Source organism: Condylura cristata, unplaced genomic scaffold (assembly GCF_000260355.1).
Source record: "Condylura cristata isolate star-nosed mole 26May11 unplaced genomic scaffold, ConCri1.0 scaffold00023, whole genome shotgun sequence".
Taxonomy (NCBI): Eukaryota; Metazoa; Chordata; class Mammalia; order Eulipotyphla; family Talpidae; genus Condylura; species Condylura cristata.
In genome coordinates, this window is record NW_004567124.1 from 26104718 (window position 1) to 26125176 (window position 20459).

Here is a 20459-nt window from a genome sequence, read left to right on the forward strand (position 1 = left end):
ATTCTGTTTTTAGGGTTGTCTTCTGCATTAGAGCTGTGCTGGGCACAGGGCCTGTGGAGATGCATCGGCACGAACCCCATCCTGGAAAAGTGAGAAGTCCAGTGGGGTAGGTAGACTGAAAGCCAAATTATCATAGAATCAAATGTAATAGAAGTATCTGAGCATCCGGAGTACAGCAAGCTAAAAGATGAATCCAAGGTGGTGGTTGTGAAGATTTCCCAGAGGAAATGGGTTCTTATTCCCTCCAAAATTAAGTCAATATTTTAAATTAAATAAAAAGTATATGCTTATTTCAGAGACATGAGAAAACATACAGAAAGTATATTTAAAACACTTCCTCCACCACCAAGACATCATAGTTTATTTCTTAGTGTACCTCAACAGGCACTAATTGGACTGAATTTTAAAAATCAGTAGGAGCTACTGGTGAAATTCTGTTTCTTAAACGTATGGAGTGGGTACTTCATTGTTTTTAAATTATTCTTTATAATGTACATTTAAATCATTTGTACCCTTACATGTGTAAAAAATCTCAATTAAAAGGTAAATATATAAATTAATATAAATGAAACAAATACATGGTATAAAAGATAAATATCTAGATGAAGAATTTTGAGAGGACTAATCTAGATGTGTCAGCTGTCACTAATCTAAATGTTAACTTTGAAGAAATGCTGATAAAATTAGAATCATAATCCATAAAGTCATCTCTTTATTTCTAAAATTACAAGCAGTTGCATAAAATCAAAAGAGCAAAATGAAATTATAAAAGATTCTATGGGTCATGGTGGGAACTGTAAAACTAATGAACAGAGATTAAAGAAGAAAATCAAACCAGGGCCACCCTGATAGTATAGGGGTTAAAATCTCAGCATTATCAAACAGAATGAGCTCCATGGGGCTAGGGAGGTGACCCATAAGGTGCAGCAGACCTCTGCTCTTACATGCTAGCTCCCCTCAGCAGTGCATTTCAGTAGATAGTTTGTTTTGTTCCCCACTCTGTCTCTGGTAAATCCTCTCATCCCAGGCACCTCTGGCCCATATGCAAATTCTTATATGCATAAAACAAACAAATGAAAAACCAAACCCAAGTGGTATCGAACCACTTCAAGCAGAGATCAGTCTGCTTGAATGTTAAAATGTTAAAAAATTTTGTTAGATGGATGAATTTTATTTATTTAAAGATTTATTTTATTTATGCACACAAAAGTTATGGTGCTGGCTAGAGGTGGGGAGATGATGAGAAGATACACCAGAGGCAGAGTGAGGAGCAGAACAGGCAGAATGACTGAGACAGGGGAAGTCTGCTGCGCCATGTCGTTCACCTCCCTGGCTGGGCTCAAACTTAGGTAGTAGTGGTGATAGCCCTCAGACTCAACCCTAGTCCACCAGGGAGTCCCTTTTGTTTTGTCTTTTGAATGCCCGGGTTTACTTCTATAAATTCTCAAGGGTCCGCAGAACTCAAGGACCTCTGTGACTAACCATCAATTTATCTGTTCTAATTTGAGCTGAAAACCGCGCTATTATGTAGTAAATGGCTTGTATAAAAATTTATATACTATTAAATTAAGTAAAAATCAAGGTATGAGTTATGATAGTGTTCATTCAGCACAGGGGTTGGCACTTTCCAGGTAAGAGAATGGGGTTATTTTAAGCAGAAGCAACAGGAGACCCGAAGAAAGAGAGCGCGAATTACTTCGGGAACAGCAGGTGTCTGGAGAGAAACGGAGCTTTAGTTGCCAGACAGTGGGGGCTCGAGCGTCCGGCCCAAGAAATCTCCCAGTTTTTCCCTTCCTCCTCGTCCTTCTCCCGGGTCTCGGGTCTCCTTTCCCGCTCTCTGCTGACCCCGCCCCTCTGTCCTCCTTGGTTCCACCCCTTGGGGAGAACGGGAGGTGGAGACGGAGCTTCAGCAGTCATCTCATCGCGCCTTCTTAATAACAGCGCGCGAGGCTGATGGCGTCGCTTAGTGACGTCACGGTCATTGACAGCGTGAGGCGGCGCCGCAACAGCCATGGTCGTGAGCAGGAAGGTGAGGGTCTGAATTCATCTCCTTTCACTCCCGGGCGCCTTCACGGGGCACCGGGGAGACCAGGCATTTGCCTCGAGGACCGCGCGCTTGTTTGCAGCGTCGTGAGGCTGATGGAAGGGAGCTGGAGGCCCTAAACCGACTCCGGGGTCAGGACCAGGGGGCGTGTTGGAGGGATGGCAGGCTGCGTCCAGCGGGGGTGAGCGGTGCGGTGTTCAGGCGCTGGGGCGGGCGGAAATGTTAGGGTATGGATTGGGATGAGGGCCGTCGGAAACTCGGGGTCTGAGCATTGAGCTGCCTGCGGGGGTTCAGCCTTGGGGAGGTGCGTGGACTGGCCTCACGAATCTCTCTCCTCCTCCCTTCGCCTTGGGCTCCCGCAGGCTCTGCAGGTCCGGCATGCCTAGGCTGGGGGCTTTCGGCGGTGCCCGCGCAGGGCTGGGACTGTTGCTGGGCACCGCCTCGGGCCTGGGACTCCTGTGTGCCCTTTACCACCAGCGTTGGAAACGGACCCAGCGTCATGGCCAGAGCTTGCCCAATTCCCTGGATTACGCGCAGACTTCAGAGCCGGAACGCCAGGGTAGGGGCCTGTCACTTGAGGCCACGGTGATGGGTGGCCTGGGGTCTCCCCCTCCGCATTTACAGCTCCTGTGAGATAGGACAACCAGAGGGAAGGGTGCCTGAGCGTTTCACCTTTTAGGAAACTATTGAAAGGAAAATGTGGTGTTTCCCCTTCCCACCCACCCACCCCCTTTTTCTTTCTGTACTCCTTTTCCTGTAATCCCAGTGAAGAACATGGTGGGCAAAACCATTTAGCTTTCACTTTAAGTTCTGATCACAGTTGTGCTGTCTATGTATTGAAGCCACCTGCTTAGTGTTGGGTGAGATGCTTAATGCCTAGAAGAGTCCAAAAGGAGGCAAAAGGAATACTCTTGCAGGAATTAAGTCTTGAGATTTACATATTAAATGACATTAGAAGGTGTCTTGGACATTATCTACTCCTTTTTGTTTTTAATCCTCCTTATGAAGAAAATGACTGCATAACTTTGGGAGGTTGTCCTAGAGCAAGTAAGTGGCAGGATTGGGCCTGGCCCCCTAGACCAGTGGACTTTCCAAGCGGGAGTTGGGATTGCATCTATTGCAATTGAAGCTGAATATGGCAGGAAGCCAGCCTCAGCTGAAATGGGTAGCGCTTTCCATTTTGCAAATCTTTCACGTGAACTCGTTTGAGCAAAGCTCCTGTAGCTGGTTCAGATCACTCCTCTAAGGCTGTTATGAGAGGAGCATTCGAACCCTCTCAGCCCAGGTTAATTAGAAATGCCTGTTTTCTCTGATTCCTGATGCCGGGTGGATTGGAAAAGTCATCTTAGGTAGTGACTGTCAGCATTTTAGAACCTAGTTTTAACTTCGTATTACAAGTTTGCTTGTTTTTCCTTCCTTTTCCTTGTGTTTATTCACTTGTAATTTCTCAGCAGTTGCTTTCTGCTGAGGTTGAGAGAAAGTGGCCATATTCCCAGGGATCTTTCTTGTTCACTATTTTTCGTTATTGGGTGTGTATCATAATATGGCCTTAATCTATTTATACTTGCCTGGACTCTGGCTCCTGCCTTCCTTGTTTCATTCTTGTTTTTTGCAGTTCAAGTACAATTATCTGAGGTAGTTACCTGTTTGCTGGCTAGAGCTCTGTTCAGGGCTTGGTAATGGTGTGCTTCCAGTGGGGTTAGGATGGGTTTTTTCTCTGGTGTAGCTTTTCTTTCAACAACTGCTACTATTCTCTCGGCCTTGCTCTGATGAGACTAATCAAAGTTGTTGAGAAGCACGGCCTTTTCTTTGCTGTTCTTTGTGAAGTGAGGCCAGAACTTGAGTTTCACTGTGGTTGGTATTGACCACCAGGAATTTGGGCTCATAGAGTAAAGCAGATTTTCTTCACTAGTCAGGCAGCACACTCTCACAAGCACTTTACATTGTCACGATGTGTGGCAGGTTCTTGAAACAGCGTTCTTGTTTAGAGACTGGAACTTTGATAGTTTGCTGGGACTTGTTAACAGGACCTAGTGTGAACATACATTATCTGAACCTCAAGGATCTTGTGTGTAAATTGAGCTCCACAGAGAAGCAAGCGTTCTTGACTTCTACGCACCAGGTCTTTTCGCCATATATACCATGGGCATTGCTGTCTCTGTCCTCCTTCCAGTGAGGCCACTGCGGGCAGTCCCAGGTGAGGCTGGAGATGCTGCAGTGCTGGCCAGCCTTCCGCGAGCAGGGCAGGAGGAGGTGCTGGACCGCCTGGACTTTGTGCTGACCAGTTTGGTGGCCCTGCGGAGGGAGGTGGAGGAGCTGCGGAGTAGCCTGCAGGGGCTTGCTGGGGAGATTGTTGGGGAGGTTCGGTGAGTACCACAGTCTCCTTTCCTGCTTCTTTCATGCCCCCACTTCCCTGCCTCTGTAGCCTTTCAGCTGAGATGTCCTCTGGCCTTTGCTGTTTATAAGAGGTGTTTCTTCCAACTTCCCCCTTTGTTTGGGGGGAAGTCATCTGCTTGGTACCTGGCTTGCCATGTCCTTTCTGGTTTTGGCCCCAGTGGTCTGTTATAGCAGCTGAAATGCTTTGTTCTCACCAACCTTGTCTGCCCATGCAGGCTGGGTCCAGGGAGCTGCTGGTCTTGCCTTCCTCGGGGTAGAGATCCAGCATTTTCTCTGCTCTTGGCCCTTTACTGAAGAGTGGTGTTAGAGGCTGCCTCCTGGTGAAGGGAAAGACAGGCTTGATGGGCTAGAAAGAGGCCTGCTTTTCAGATCTCACTTGGAAGAGAACCAGAGAGTGGCTCGGCGACGAAGGTTCCCATTTGCCCGAGAGAGGAGCGACTCCACTGGCTCCAGCTCTGTGTACTTCACGGCCACCTCCGGAGCCACGTTCACAGACGCAGAGAGCGAAGGAGGGTGAGTCTCCTGGAAACATCTGCTCCTCCAGCAGATTGTTTTGTAAAAAGTGGAAAATTCAGACCAGGTAGCTTTGAATAATTTTTGGAAGAACGTATGGGTGTAAAAAACACAGAACAGCTGAAACAAAAAAGCCATCCACCTGGAATCACCCAAACAGGAATGTTAACAGTGGTCGTTGTTTGCACGTGCTGTTTGCCTGAATTGGTTTGTTTTTATAGTTCCCATTTTCACAAGGACTTTGCAAATATAATTTCATGACTTTCTTTCATTGAGTGAAAGCAAGCCTGAGCTAGGCTTATAGAGCTCTGTGAACACTAAATGTCCCTCTTCCTGGAAGTTGTCTTCCCACAGGGAAATCCGCGACTCGCTCTTAGCTTCTTCACAGTTCGGCGATCACTGTCTTGAGTAAAGGGGACACGCAGTTCTGCTCTGAGACAGTCTCCACCCCTAGTCAGGCTAAGTTTGATTTTAAACCACTGGTGCCACTTGGAAACTTTTTATTTTTTGTTGCTTTTTCTGTTTAGAAACTTTGGTCCTAAGGATAGAGTCTGAGTAAATAACATTGTTGTGTTGCCTGGTGCACCTGCTTTTGTCTGCGCCTGGCTCAGTCACCTAGATGGCCTGTGTGAGTTCTAGAGACTGATCACTCCTTGATGGCCTCTCCTGACTTTTTGCTTCAAGGGTAAAGTTGGCTCAGAGAACAGACTCAGTTTCTGTCAGGTCAGAATGATGTATCTATAAAGATGCTTCAGGGTAATCTTTGCAGGACTAGCCTGCTTTATCCTCATAAAATAAACTGGTGTTTATTCCTCCATGACAGACACTTTGTGAGCACTTTATTTACTTATTTTAAAGATTTATTTATGCAGACAGAACTGGGGTACAAACCAGAGGTACAGGGGTGGTGAGAGGATTCACCAGAGAGAGTGGGGAGCAGAACAGGCCAACTGACAGGTACACTGCTGAGGGGAAAAGCGGGAGAGTCAGGAGAGGTCTGCCACGCATGGGGTCACCTCCGGGGCAGGGATTGAACTCATACTGAAGTGGCTGCTGCTGGCTTGCAGTGCTGCGTCCTAACCCATTGTGCCCTCAGGGAGGGCCGTGAACACTTTATTTTTTTTTTATTATTTATTTTATTTTATTTTTTAAAGATTTATTTATTTGTGCATACAGAACGGGGTACAGGCCAGAGACGCGGAGGGTGAGAGGAATCACCAGGTACAGAGCAGGGAGCAGAACAGGCAGATGGACGAAGTACACTGCTGAGGGGAGCAGCGGGCGGGTCAGGAGAGGTCTGCCGCGCCATGTGGTCACCTCCGGGGCAGGTGGGAATTGAACTCATGCGGAAGCGGCTTTAGATTCTCAGTGCTGTGCTTTAACCCACTGCGCCACCAGGGAGGGCCATGAGCACTTTATTTTTAACTTAAGTTTTTCTTTTGTGCTAGCGAGCACTGTAGAGGTATTTCCTCACTCAATTCTCATAAGGATTCTGTGAGTGTTGCTCTCCTTCCTGTTTCTCAAGTGGACATGAGGCCTAGTGGGGTTTGATGCCATGTGCAGGACTCTTTGCCATTATATGCAGGTTTAACCCCATTCTCCTGACAGTGTGGCTCACCAGCAGGACTGTGAGTCTTGGATCAGGACACAAAGGCTTTTCAGAAAGACTGCACGCAGGCCTTGGAAGTTCTTCCCACTGACTAAGAGCTGCCCCAGCTCACTACCAAGATGACCTGCACATAGTGGTGCAGTTTATTCCATACATCTTACTCAAGACTGTCAGCCTTGTTTTCCTGTCTGGGTCATTGCATTCTCCTGCCTGCCTCCCCTCGTTTGGTTTTCTGAGAATGTCTTATGTGTTCCAAATCACTGCTGTTTGGGTTTGCACTCAGTGCCTCTTGAAACAAGTCTTGGTGGGGCTTACGGACTCCGCTCATGACTGCTGCTGCCTGGGCCACCTCATCCTTGTTTCTATCCTTGTTTGCCTAATGACCTCTGGGCCAACATGCTTCTGGCAGGCTATGTGAGAGGAGGGGGCAGAAATGAAATTATTTTAGCATTTACTCATCTGGATTGAAAATGTTAAAGTGGTTGATAGTGAGCCCAGTCATCTGTATGAAACCCAAGTAAGGTCACTTGGGTGGAGTATTATCGTTTGCACTTTCTAAGAGGGTAGAACAAACAGATTACAGCTCTGCTCAAGATCAGGATGTACAACTCAGGGCTCTTATTGATTTTAGAAAGTTCTGGCCACTGTGAACCAAAGATTAACCAGGGAAATTTGTGGCTGCTTCACTGGGGTGTCACTGGGGCTTCCAAGGCCATAAAGGGACCAGGACAATCCTACCAGCAGCCTGTGATGGGAGGGTGTAGAGTAGTAGGAAGGGTGTTGTTCCGGTAAGAGCTCTAGCAGACTCGGCCCCATGGCTGATCCTGAGCCATCTAGGTCGACTGGTTTAGCTGGTTACTATTTGGGCCAGTGGCCACGGCAGATAATTCTTTTTGCCATAGTTGGTGCCATATAGGTCACAGGAAATTCTGGGAGACCACAAACTCTGAAATGACTTTGAACATATAGTGGAGGAGTGCTGCTTTAAGGGAGGAATACTCCCAGGGAGTCAAGAGAATGTGGTAGAGCCAGAATCACCATTGGTTTCATGAGCTTTGTACCAAATACAGCTTTATTCCCTCCCCATCAAAATCCAACTTGCCCCAGTACGCCTTTTGGGGATCCCAGCCAAGGAGGGTTGCTTGCACCCTCATCACCACTCCCTCTTAGGCATTTATCATTTCACTTAAGTTGCTCTTATCTTCCCTACCACTGAAAGTGTCTGAGGGTTAACATCCAGGCCTGTCTGTCTTGATTGTCCCAGCTCAGTCCCTCTAATGGGGCTTAGGAAGAGCTGAAAGAAATTTAACTGCTAGAAAGAAGTAATGATCACTGACTTGTAGGCTCCCTTAAAGCAGTGGAGCAGGGGGCTGCCCTTGTGGCCTAGGGCAAAGTCTCAGTGCTACCACTGCGATGCCCTGAGCTCAATCCCCAGCCAGGGAGCTGACCCACATGGCACACAGAAGACCTTTAATGTTTCATCCACTGCAGTGTATTTCAATCTGCCTGTTTTATTCCCCTTTCTCTATGGTGAATCCTCTCATCCCTTACACTTCTGGCCTACACCCCAGTTCTTTATGCAAAAATAAAATCTTTTTTTTTTTTCTTAAGATTTATTTATTTGTGCATACAGAACTGGGGTACAGGCCAGAGGCTCAGGGGTGGCGAGAGACTTCACCAGAGACAGAGTAGGGAGCAGAACAGGCAGATCAACAAAGTACACTGCTGAGGGGAGCGGCAGGCGGGTCAGGAGAGGTCTGCCACACCATGTGGTCACCTCCGGGGCAGGCGGGGATCGAACTCATGCGGAAGTGGCTTTAGCTTCTTAGTGCTGTGCTTTAACCCGCTGCGCCACCAGGGAGAGCCGGCAAAAATAAAATCTTTAAAGAAAAAAAATGAGTAGGGTGGTTCTGTCCCACATGGGGTATTGGGTGTTTGACCTACTGTGGGGACAGTAGGTTCTTCCTGAGTGCATAGATTCAAAGGGCCTTTTCAAAGGCTCTTCAAGTCTCTGACCTAAAAAAATGGTAGAGCATGTTAACAAAAGTACCATTTTTCTCTGGTGCGTTCTCCAAAGGCTGGCCTGGTAGGCCAAGAAATGTGAAAGGAAGAGTTGTGTAGAGGTGAGCAGCCCCTGTAGCTCTCCTGCATGGCACAGGCCTCTTCTTTAAGCCCTGGACACCCACAGGCTGCTGTTGCGCACACGTTTGCCTCTGCAGTGTGCTGAGTGGCGGGAAGTGAGGCAGAGCCTCTCCAGTGGGGTTGAAGTGCAGTAAGGCACCTGTTATCACCCCAGCCTCCTCCCCACCTCTTAGGGCTCTACCACTCCCTTTGTGGGTGACAAGGCTCTTTGTTGACTGAACTCCCCTGTGCTTTTAGACCTTAAAGACCTGCAGCACTGTCCTCACAGCTCCCTGGAGTCTGTACTACCACCAGTGCTCTGCAGGGCTGAGAGCAGGGAGACTCCAGAGTTCGAATCCCAACTGGCCAAGATAGTCTTCAAACCAGCAGGGAGTGGGGTCTCCCCTTCTTCCTGGCAATAGATGACAAAACTCAAGCTACCCCAGATAACCCAGTTACCCATTATGCCTTTGGGTCTAGCTGAGAAGGGACACTGGTGGAGATTTGATTGTTGTTGCTTGGGTCACTGTCAGACTCTAGGGATCACTGGAATACATACGCTGGGAGATACCTTGTGGTCTTGCTCACTACCATGCAGGTTGGGTGTGAAATCTGATGACATGCCTTTGTCCCTTTACTTTCTAAAGTTCTAGAGGGGAAAGGTACTTGGATAACCTCAAAAGGCAGGGTGCAGTTATATAAGGCTTAAGATACCTTACAGATGATTTCAGTTAAAAGCTGCTGGGGTCCTGTTGTAGGTCTCTGTGGAAGCCCCTCCACAGTCAGCACGGGTTGGGCACCAGGTCCGGCTGCCCCTGGGTACCCTCAGAGCCCGCCTCCTGTCATTGGCTTTCAGATGAAGATGGCACTTTGACCTGCAGCATTCGGCTGCTGACATTAGTATATCTTGATTTTGATTTATTTGCAGTTGCTTCTCTCATCTTTGTTTTGTTCCAGCCATAGGGATCTTACTCCTGTTTTTCCTTCCAGGATGGAGAAAGTCTCTCCTAAGTGATCCTAAGACTTTCCCTTTGCCTGAGCTCCTTCTGGCTCTGTTCCACCTGCTTTACCTTCACTCAGCCTAAAGAGCTCTTTGGTGTAAGGTTCTGGCCTGGGAAGTCTGCTCAGTTTTGGTCTGATTCATGTGGCAACTAGGGAAAACATCTTAATAATCTGCTGGTGGAAGCCATGATCCAAGAGGACCTCGATAGGTGAATCAAGTGGGGGTTTCTGGGAAACATCTGGCTTATGCTATTCCAAAGATGCCATCCCAGGAGGCTGTTAGCATCATCCTCCTCTCCTGCCTCTAAGTTGCTGCAAAGTTACCCATACCCACCCCAGTTAGTGCCCAGGGGTTACTCTTATGTGGCTTAGACTAGCTTGGAACAAAGGTACACACTGAGAAAGAAAATGTGGGTATTTGTGGCTATCCATGGTCTCAGAGGCCGGCATCCACCCATGCTAGTTCTGGCAGGTGCCTTTGGCTGATAAGCGGAAATGATTACCAAATCCTTAAAGTGGAGAGTCGTCTAGCTCAGATCAGCTCCACCTACATTTTTATCTTGAACAATTCTGTCTTGTGTGCTTACTAAAGCAATCATGTATATTTAGAAGAAATTCTTTAATTCATCTACTTTTGAGTTCTATTGGTAACATTTTGATGCATACCTTTACTTATTTATGAAAACAATAGCTGGGATGTAGGCCAGAGGTGAGAGGATTTACCAGAAGCAGAGTGGGGGAACGGAACAGGTAGGTCTACTGAAATATACTGAGGGGAGTAGCGGGTGAGACAGGAGAGGTCTGCTGCCATGTGGATCAACCTCTGACTGTGGATCAAACTCGTGTGACTGCCAGTAGTTTCATAGTGCTGAGGCTTAACTCCCTGTACCACTCAGGAGGCCAGCCTTTTATTTTTTAAGATTGATTTATGCATACAGAACTGGGGTACAGGCCAGAGGTACAGGGGCAGTGAAAGGATTCACCAGAGACAAGGTATGGAGCAGAACAGGGTGACTGATGAAGTACACTGCTGAGGGGAGCAGCAAGAGGTCTGCAGCGCCATGTGGGTCACCCCAGGGCTGGGGATTGAACTCGGCACTGAATCAACGGTGGCTTGCTTGCAGTGCTGAGCTTTTAGCCTGCTGCATCACTAGGGAGGGCCCCAATACATATTTTTCTAGGCCTTTTCGTTTTCTGGCAGACTTGGCATTAACTAAGCAGGGGATTTGCTATTGGTCACAGGGCCCCTGGTTGGTCACTTTGCCTCTCAGATAGTTTTTTCAGGCCATAGTTCCATAGGAAGTTTTCTGTGGAGGACTAATTCTTCCCATAAGCAGTGGGGATGGTTCTTGCTTGGTGCTTTGGACATCCGAGGGTGGATGCTCTGTTCTGACGCTGAATTTACATCCTCCCTTGAAAACCTGTCACTTCCACTTCTCTTCCATAGTTACACAACAGCCAATGCCGATGAGTCTGACTATGAGCGGGACTCCGACCGGGAAAGTGAGGATGGTGAAGATGAAGTGAGCTGCGAGACCGTGAAGATGGGAAGAAAGGCTTCTCTGGACCTGCAGGTGGCTTCGAACCAGGTGCCTACAGCCCTGGAGGCTGTTAGTGGCTCTGGCCTGGAGGATGTGCTGCCCCTGCTTCAGAAGGCTGACGAGCTGCACCAGGGCAGTGAGCAGAGCAAGCGGGAGGGCTTCCAGTTGCTGCTCAACAAGAAGCTTGAGGTGAGCCCCCAGTGCCTGTCTGTACCCCTCTCTTTCCCCTCCCCCTGCAGTAGGGAGGCAGATGTGGTCACTCACCTGCAAGGTGACTTGGGAAGGACAATGAGGGGAGAAGGCTGTGGTTCTGCCTTGGTCCCCCAGGGTGCACATCCTATTGCAAGGAGGCCAAGCCCTGCGGCCAGGGCTGCTGTACTACCTGCTGCAGCCTCCTGGAGGACAGCAATTCCACCTCTCCCTGTAGGAGGGAATACCGAAGGAACTGGAATGCTCTCATTTTGTATCTCCTTTGAGGCAGAGCCCAAGCTACTGCCCCAGGTGATGTGTATGTAGGTCACTCAAATGCAGTCCCTTTGCCTTAGGTTCAGAGCCAAAACTTGTTGCCCCAAAGTTAGACTTCTCCCTCTTTGGGTATTTTCATTTTCTTCATGTGGCAGCAAGGCTTCTGCCTCGCTCTGCCTCCACTACACCTTAGCACTGACCTTTCCTCTGCAGTGTTAGAAGGCCCTCACTCTGTTGTGCAATCTATTGGATGGAGATGAGGTGTCCTGAGTTAACTGCATGTGAAAGGTCATGGGGTGGAAGGTTGTACCAAAGTATGACTGTTTTGTAACACAGTAGTTTGGAAACGCAAACTTAGGATAATGGAAAAAAGGCCAGGACCCAATTTTGTGTCACTGAGGAAAGGGCATCTCATTCTATTTGGTCCACAGTATGGAAGCCGGCAGGACTTTCTCTGGCGCCTAGCTCGGGCTTATAGTGACATGTGCGAGCTCAGTGAGGAGGTGAACGAGAAGAAGTCATTCGCCCAGGAGGGTAAGTGCTGAAGCTTCCCCTTGGGGAGCTGACCGTCTCAGGGTAAAGCATGGTTCCACTGGAACCATGCAGGCTGTCGGGCACTTTTGGCTCATTTATTCACTAGGAACAAACTGGCTCGACGGGGCCTCAGCTTCCTCAGGACAGACACGTCCACCTCATCAGACCTTGGACTTTAACAGATGTACATGTGTTTGAGTAGTGGTATCATATGAGAGTGATTCTTTGTTCTTATTCTCAGCCACAAAAAGGGGGCCAAACCCCTTAATGTGAAGGGGTATTTTGCTGCTGCTTAAGAATCTGGTTTCAGTTATGAAGCCTATGGGGCAGATGCTGTAGTGCTAGGATGAGTGGAATATTTGGTAAGGGCCGAGAAACAGCAATTTAGGAGAAGACTGTTGGTTTAGTAATCCCTGGCATCTTAGCAATAGCAGCCCCGTTGTCAAAGTCTGGACCCTGAGGGTAGGTCCATCTGACTTATGCCAGGCACAAGGCTTTGCCCTTTCTGCTGTGAAGTCACAGGATCCTAGTGATTTTCAGAGATTGGTTTTTGGGAAAGATGTGTCTTACCCAGTCACCATCCCTGAGTCCAGCACCATTAGTCTTGTTATCCAAAGCTAACTGAACTATTTAGAGTAAATCTGTCTGCTTTCCCACTTCTATAACCAGAACCATGCAAATGTTATTGAAACTTGGTAATCTAGAATCTGACAGTATGTCAAGGTCACTGCTCTGAACACTGTAGAATTCTCTTGGCACAACTAAGGCTATCAAGTTCAATGTTTACTGATGCACGTCTTCAAAAAAAAAAACCTCATGCAAGTTGTAGTAAGTCGTACTTGCTTAGTTTGCTTTCCATTTCAAAAGCCGTTTCTGCTTTCCCTCCTAAATAACAGATAAAATTAGCCCTTCTGATTTGGAGCTGACTCTGGACTCCTGCTAGCAACAACCTGTCCTTTTCTCTTTGGCCTCCCATTAGCACTAGCAGCATGAACTCTGAAAGCGAAGGTGCACAGCCAATGCTGGTCCAGTCCAGCTCCCAAGCTTAGTGCCCTGGATGAGTCTGTTCCTGCTGGAAGCCAGATAACTGGAGTGTCTTTACGGCACTCTAGCTTTTTAAGACCATCCTGTCTAAAGCTGAAGTTGTTCATTTTGTTCTATCTCTAGAAGCTGGACTCCTACTGGAAGGCAGCCATGCTTTGGGCTCCCAGGCCATCACTGTTCCTCTGTCTAGCTTGGCAGGAACTGGTCTCATTCTTCGTTGTATTTTCCTAGTGAGGTGCTTTGAAGGGGACAGAAATCCCCTAGAATAGTGACTTTCATTGGTAGGACGCTATGGTTCTTCTGTTTAGAAAGGGTGGATACAGAGTTCACTGGCCATGTTAAAATTGTATTGCTAGTAGTTGTACATTATACACATTAACTAACTCTGAAGTTTGAGGAAATATTTCATATGAAACAGCCTACCACCGCAACCCATTACTATTGTTCCATTGTAAGTTCTTTCTCCATTGTAATAGAGGAAGAAGTCCCGGTTTGCAGCATGCTGTGTGTAGACAAGGCTGGCAGTCCTCATCTGGAGGGATGCAGGTTCTTTGACCCTCTAGGGAATGGATGCTTGTCAGACATTCAAGTGTGTAGGCCTTGATTTCTGTTAATCTCAGTGACTAGGAAAGTTGGGTAAAATTAAACGAATGTCAAAGCTCTGGTTGAAGGTTTTGGCCTGGAGCCATGATTAGTATTTTTGGATCATTGGGTCATTTTGAAAATTTGATCAACGCTGTAGCCCCTCTCAAGAAAATACAGTAACTCCTGAAGTCTCATACAACTTTAGCGATTCAGACACCCTGAAGCCTATCCACATAGGCCAAGCAAGGTAAGGTCTGTTGTGAAGTTTGATTTAGTCATTTTGTATTTTAAATGCTTGGATTATATCAGGGTGGGTACTGTTAAAATAAAACAGCTAGGACAACTGAGGACAGAGCAGGAGATAAAACAAGTCATTCCTCACAGTTTTGTAGCACAGTTCAGGTAATGGATAGGCAAGAACTACAGCACTTATTCTTTCAGCCCTTCCTCTGGAGTCAGTGTGCATGGGAGGAATGACCGATTCTGGATCACCTTTGTTTACAGGAAAAGAAGAAGCAGAGGCTGCTCTGGAGAAGGGGGATGAGAGTGCTGAATGTCACCAATGGTAATGACTGCTGCAGGGTCTTGGAGGGCCTTTTCTCTGCCCTGGTACTGAAGGCATTTGCTGGAGGAACCAGAAGAGGGTGCTCTGGCCTTTATTTCCATTCATCCCATCCTGCCTCAGGCAGGAACCCAGGGAAGTTTTCTTTGGGAGGTGCCTTGGAGGGTGGGGCAAGAAGTACTAACTTTCTCTGTTGAGACTTGGAGAAATAAGTAGTTTTCTAAAGTCATCCTAACTATAAAACTTGTGGGTTGTTGGCTCCTTGGAGAAGCTGAGATAATTTGCATCACCCTTCTCCTGCCCTGCACAAGCTTTTCCCCTAGCTGCAATCCATAGCTGGTAGTGGACTTTGGCTTCTTTGCTTTGCTAGCATGAGGAAAAAGAGATATGACCTCACCCTCTGGAAGCTCAGTAGTCAATTAGCTTACAAAAACATCAGCCCTATTCCTGCTGGGGGAATGGTGCATTGCGACTTTTGTTTTTGAAGGCAAGATGGAAAGCTCGTTGGCTTGAGAGGTATGGGGGGGGGGGGAGCCTTTATTCCTCTGCTTCTGATGGCTCCCAAGTTTAAAAATTTCTGGAGTGTCCATCCTAGTCCAATTGGTCCTAGAAAGTGGTTACAAAATTCCAGTGATATGCCCACGTACTACTGAGGCTGAGAGTTTGTGTCAACCCAGGAGACAAAAAAAAGGTGGCACACTCAGGACTCACTATTACGACACCTATGGCTATACTCAAGAGGGAAAATGTGGATGGCACTCTTAAGTGTAAGAGATTTAGTATGGAGGGCTCAGCTTTTGTAAACCTAGTATACTTTGGAGAGCTGTTAACCTACCACTGTTTGCTAAAGAATATGAGCTAGGCCCACAGGCCTGTGGAATTGGGATTTATGTACATTCAGCTCCGGTAGACGGCAGCACAGGCCACTGGTGGGAAGCCATTCCTTGCAGTTACAGCCCCCAGTCCTTGTCCCTGAGCTTGCTGCTGCTTTTGCCCTTAGGTATGCGGTGCTTTGTGGTCAGCTGGCTGAGCATGAGGGCATCCAGAGGCGAATCCTGAGTGGCTTTAGCTTCAAGGTGAGGAAAGGCATCTCCCCCTTCCCTTACGCTGGTGTAGGCCAGAGCCCTTTGCAGAAGGGGTTGCTATAGTCTCTACTCGCCTCACCCCTTAGCAACTGTGTGACATGTTTGTCTACTTTCCCCCCTTAGGAGCATGTGGACAGAGCCATCACTCTCCAGCCAGACAATCCCATGGCTCACTTTCTACTTGGCAGATGGAACTACCAGGTGAGCTGAATTGCAAGGTTGGCCCTAAGTGTCCTGTGCTGCAGGCGCCTCAGTCTGGTCTCCCTCAAGCGCCATTTCCTCAGTAGACTATTACTGGTGATTAGACTAGTCAATGTTTCTAAAGATATTTTATTATCTCTTTGGTGGCAGGTTGCTCATCTAACCTGGCTGGAAAAAAAAACTGCCACAGCCTTGTTTGAAACTCCTCTAAGTGCCACTGTACAGGATGCGCTCCAGAGCTTCCTAAAGGTAGCAGGGAAGGGGGAGAACAGCCAACAAAGACGGGGTGACTCATTTATTTTTTGGCAGGGGAAATGCTGTATTTGCGTCTTCTATGGGAAAGGAGAACCATGTGGAAATTTTATTGAAAAAGGGCCCTTCCTGGTGGGGCAATGGTTAAAGTGCAGCATACAAAGCTAGTTGCAGCCACTTGAGCACAAGTTCGATCCCCAGCCAGGGAGGTGACCGCCTGCTGCTCCCCACTGTCTCTGGTGAATCCTCTCACTACCCCAGTTCTGTTATGCATAAATAAATCTTTAACCTTCAGCCTGACTTGAAATTGGAAATTCCCTTACTTTTTAGGTGGAAGAACTACAGCCAGGATTTTCCAAAGCAGGAAGGGTATATATTTCCAAGGTAAATCACCTGCCTATTTTCAACACAGATGAAAATATATTGGTTGGTATTTCCCCCAGGTGTCACTTTTTTTTTTTTTCAGTGCTACAGAGAACTGGGAAACAACAGTGAAGCTAGAGAGTGGATGAAGTTGGCCCTGGAGCTGCCAGACCTAACTAAGGAGGTAGTGATTTTAAGAGTGTTTCTAACACTGGGTTCCATTGCTTCTGCATGTATCTTACCTAGATTTCATAGGGTCCAAGCTATCCTGGGCAAGTAGGGGGTGGGGGGTTTATAAGAGTTCAGAGAGGACCATTCTTCTCAGGTATCAGTGGTTTGGGAACTGTTGGCTTAGATTTTGGGTTCTAGTCCTGTTTTCTTTGTCTCCTTAGGATTCAGCTTTTCAGAAGGACCTGGAAGAATTGGAAGTAATTTTAGGAGAATAATCAGATTTTGATGGCCCTCATGGGGAAGAAAATCAAGTCTTTAGGCCCTGCTTAGATCAGGAAACTGAGCAAGGCTATTTAAGGGAGGGCCCTAATTCTTGGGTTTGACTGATACTATTTGCCCCAATTTTCCTTGCCCGTTTTCCACGGGTTAATTTATTCTAATCCCTTACCTAATCTGAAATTGGGGAAGTACCTGAGGCCTGGGTTTTTCTTCTCACCCTCAAGCCAATTCTTTAAAAATCAAGACTAGTAGAGCACTGAAAGCTGCCTTCCAACTGCTAGGAGGTGGATGAACTTTAGAGAGCTAGAGGAACAAAATATAGAACTGTACTCTCCAATATTTTTCACTGATTAATATTTAACACCAAAGTACATAGTCCTAAGAACATACCTACATACATAAGGGCAGTTCAGAGATACTGCTTCTCTCACCTATCATGTAGATTCTAACTGTTTCCTGGGCTGGACCACTTGACTTTTGGCAGCTTTGGGGGTAACAGCCTGTGAGACTCTGTGAAATGATGATCTGAAGAGTTGCCTGGAATATATTTTGTTACAAAGTTGAAATAAACCAAATTTGACTACAAGTGATTATATTTCCTTTTCTGTGTTAATCAGCTCTTATTCTTAAGACTTCCATAATTGTTTCCTACTACAGAGGCTATTGCAGACAAGTAGAAAAACAGCATCAAACAGTTTAAAAATAAGCTGCCTGCCTGTGTTTAATGAGTAACTAAAATAGCAACAAAGCAGGTGTCCTCTGCCCCTCTTCATGTTCACTGTTAGGACCAATAAGCCTAATACAACCTGAAAAGAGAATTCCACCTATAAGAAAAAAATCAAATTTTAAGTCAAAGTCACTTAAATAGTTTGTATAAGAACCAAGCTTTTATTCTAGACTGTCTCTGTGGTTTTATTATACCATTCCAAGTTTACTTTGTGGTATAGAAATAACAGAAGGCCTGAAATGTGCTCCATTCTGTAATGTCATGGAACTAAACTTTTAAAAACAAAGCTGTATTAAATTGATTATCTCACAACATCAAGCAGGACCAAGAGAAGCAACAGCAGAGATTTTTCACTAGCTCTTATACTAGTTGAGAGGTTCTTTTGAATACTGAGGGTTGGTTAAAAACCCGTTCTGAGTTGTTTTGAAGAGGAAGAAATGTACTATCACACACTCCTGAAATAACTGGGCAAGTGCCAAACCTCTATAACATAAGATTTACAGGATAAAACAAAGGTGACAGGAAAGCCATGGTACAGCCGTGGTACCAGCCTGAATTGACAGTGAGCTCACGCAAGGCTTCCCCTTTAAATGTTAGAGCAAGAGAAACTGATTACTCCTCCCTAGTGCCGAAAGATTATGAAGGCCTTATGTTGCAATAGTCACTTATACCTTAACTCCTATAAACAGCATATTCACTAAGAACTATTAGCATTCCCACAGCTCAGGCATTTTTTTTTTCAGCACTCAAATGAGGAACAGGTCTCGAGGCCTCCCCCTAGTTTTAGTTAATCTTGGTGACTTAAGACTGTTTAAACAGCTATTAGTCTTGGGTCAACCCCTAGGCAGTATGTCAAAAGTACTCCATAACACCCCCTTCCAAACACTGAAGGATCAACATAAAGAATAATACATTCTAGAAAAATAAACAGTTCAGATCAGTTTGTGATTACTGACCTGTCTCCTGTTTACACCATCAGAGAAGCCAATACAATAGCTGTTTTCCTGGCAATCATAACAGGAAGAGGCCTGTGAAGACCCTCAGGGAACTGTCCTTTCCACTAGGCTGCATCACTGAAGGTTTATCACAGGGAAAAATGACTTAGTCTTTGGCATCTCCCACTCCATCTGCATTGATGGCAAACATAGCTTCAGCTTCAGGAAGACAAGGTGAATCGTAGATTTTGCAGATTCTGGTTTCCCCTCTTCCTTTCCTCAAATACAGTCTAAACCAAAGACATAAATCAAAGTGCAAAAATTATAATTAAATCTGTTACTGTTTATGGTAGACACCCTCCATTTTAGACATGAAATCTTCTAAAAGGACTTGAGACATCTCTTTTCCTTAGAGTACTTGCAACCAGGAGGAATCCATTTCTGCCCTAAAACTACCCCACCATTAGAATGTCCATATTGAAAGGATTATTTAATAATCATTGGGAGGCATGTTATTTCTTCTTATTCTCCTTTATGAACTAAAAGCAAATACCTGGATTAGCCACAGCTCATGACAATTAGATTTAGCTCCTATGTCTAATTCCCAAGAGTAGTTTTAACAGTTTAAGTGGAAACGTTGTATCTTCACATTTACTTCACAGTTAATGATATTACAAGATAAAGACATTTATCCCATCACTTTTACCTGGTTGTTGAGGCATGTGCAATAATATTTCCTCCAATAGGTTTTTTAGGATCTGCAGCAAACATGGCTGCTCCATCCACCTGTGCTACCACCTGATTGGTGATGACCACTGCAACACCAAACTGATGGGGGAAAGGACAAATATTATTCTGTGCCTGCAGACATTCCAAAGACCTTTACCCCCACAAAGCAATACGTGACTGTTTCTCTTCATATCTGGTATCTTGGTGGTACCAAGCCATGATGTCCTTCCTCTTCTCCCAGCAAGACTCCTAGGAAGTGTGGCCCCTGAAAGTAGGGACTCCTTCACCCTGTCCCATATAGCCTATTTCACCTACCTCATCAGCAAGTCGAAGAAGCATCCGCAGAAACCTGGCCAAGTGCATCTGCCTGGCTGAGAGCTCACCTCGGCCGGAATAGTCTGTTCTGTAGAGGGCGGTGGCACTGTCTACAATTAGCAGTGCATACCTGCAGAGAAAGAGATCCTCTGAAGTCTATTTCCATTTGTACATCTCTCTGTTCTCTTTTTCACTATCCTAAGTTTTCATATTTATACTTATACTTGTATATAAATGTCAAAATATTTGTATGACATTCATGTCCAAGGGGCCATGAAATAATTATTTCTTACAAATTCAGGTGACTTGTGGCTTTGTTTAATCCTGGTGTCCCTTTTTCCCTCCTGCTTCCTTGCTGTTAACCTCAGGTCCCTATGGTTTATTAATGTCTGCTAATTTCTGTATTTAACTTTGTCCATTGTCTACTATATAAAAATCAACATTTGTTTTTGTCATACTGACTTTGCTTCCCCACACAGAACTCCCTCCAACTCCTCTATTTTATTGTAGTTGGCCACACTTTGTCTTTATTTACCATTGAATGGTTTCATTTTTTTTTTAACCTGACATGACAAGAATGTTGAACAGGAATGAAAACTTAAGTCTTCCCTTTTCTACTTTACGCTACTATGAATTTGGTGAAATAGGCTATACGAGATTCAAGGTCATGACTCTGGGAGTGGACAGTGTTTTCCACAGAGCAGTTACCTGGACTCCACCATCATGGCTGATGCCTGATAAAGAAGCTGGGTCTGGTGGTCTGTGTTGAAGCCTCGAGCATATGCTACATTATCCAGGACATCACTGCCAGAAAGGCCATATCTAGAAGAGAGGAAGAAAACATTTTAAGCCTGCACATAGAACTCAAGAGATGAGAAATTCCTTTGTAACAACTGGATAGGCAAGTAAAAAATGTTATCAGGGCTAAAAAATATAATTCCCTGTTATGAAGACCAGACAGACAGTATAGAGTTGACAGCATCAA

At 46.0% G+C, this 20459-nt stretch overlaps 2 protein-coding genes across 3 annotated transcripts in view; one reads left to right on the top strand and one right to left on the bottom strand.

Annotated features, from left to right (window-relative positions):
- The window catches only part of RMDN3 (regulator of microtubule dynamics 3), a 30260-nt gene extending 12913 nt beyond the window's left edge, over positions 1-17347 (top strand). Inside the window, exons 4-16 of one of the 2 annotated variants that reach the window (XM_012728623.1) lie at positions 14-106; positions 2407-2603; positions 4218-4410; positions 4811-4954; positions 11134-11416; positions 12124-12226; positions 14360-14420; positions 15418-15493; positions 15626-15703; positions 15854-15952; positions 16286-16339; positions 16422-16502; positions 16711-17347. In XM_012728623.1, coding sequence (XP_012584077.1) covers positions 60-106; positions 2407-2603; positions 4218-4410; positions 4811-4954; positions 11134-11416; positions 12124-12226; positions 14360-14420; positions 15418-15493; positions 15626-15703; positions 15854-15952; positions 16286-16339; positions 16422-16502; positions 16711-16764 — 1470 coding nt within the window. In that variant the 5' untranslated portion in view covers positions 14-59 and the 3' untranslated portion in view covers positions 16765-17347. Of the gene's footprint in view, positions 1-13; positions 107-1989; positions 2030-2406; positions 2604-4217; positions 4411-4810; positions 4955-11133; positions 11417-12123; positions 12227-14359; positions 14421-15417; positions 15494-15625; positions 15704-15853; positions 15953-16285; positions 16340-16421; positions 16503-16710 lie in introns of those variants that run through there. The other variant, XM_004687914.2, reaches the window with a different exon arrangement.
- A 1249-nt stretch (positions 17348-18596) lies between these two features.
- Positions 18597-20459, bottom strand: part of RAD51 (RAD51 recombinase) — a 24142-nt gene continuing 22279 nt past the window's right edge. Inside the window, exons 5-8 of the mRNA XM_012728544.1 lie at positions 20183-20304; positions 19475-19604; positions 19137-19258; positions 18597-18720 (exon numbers count right to left, since the gene is read on the bottom strand). Of these exons, the coding sequence (XP_012583998.1) occupies positions 18597-18720; positions 19137-19258; positions 19475-19604; positions 20183-20304 (498 nt within the window). The remainder of the gene's footprint in view (positions 18721-19136; positions 19259-19474; positions 19605-20182; positions 20305-20459) is intronic.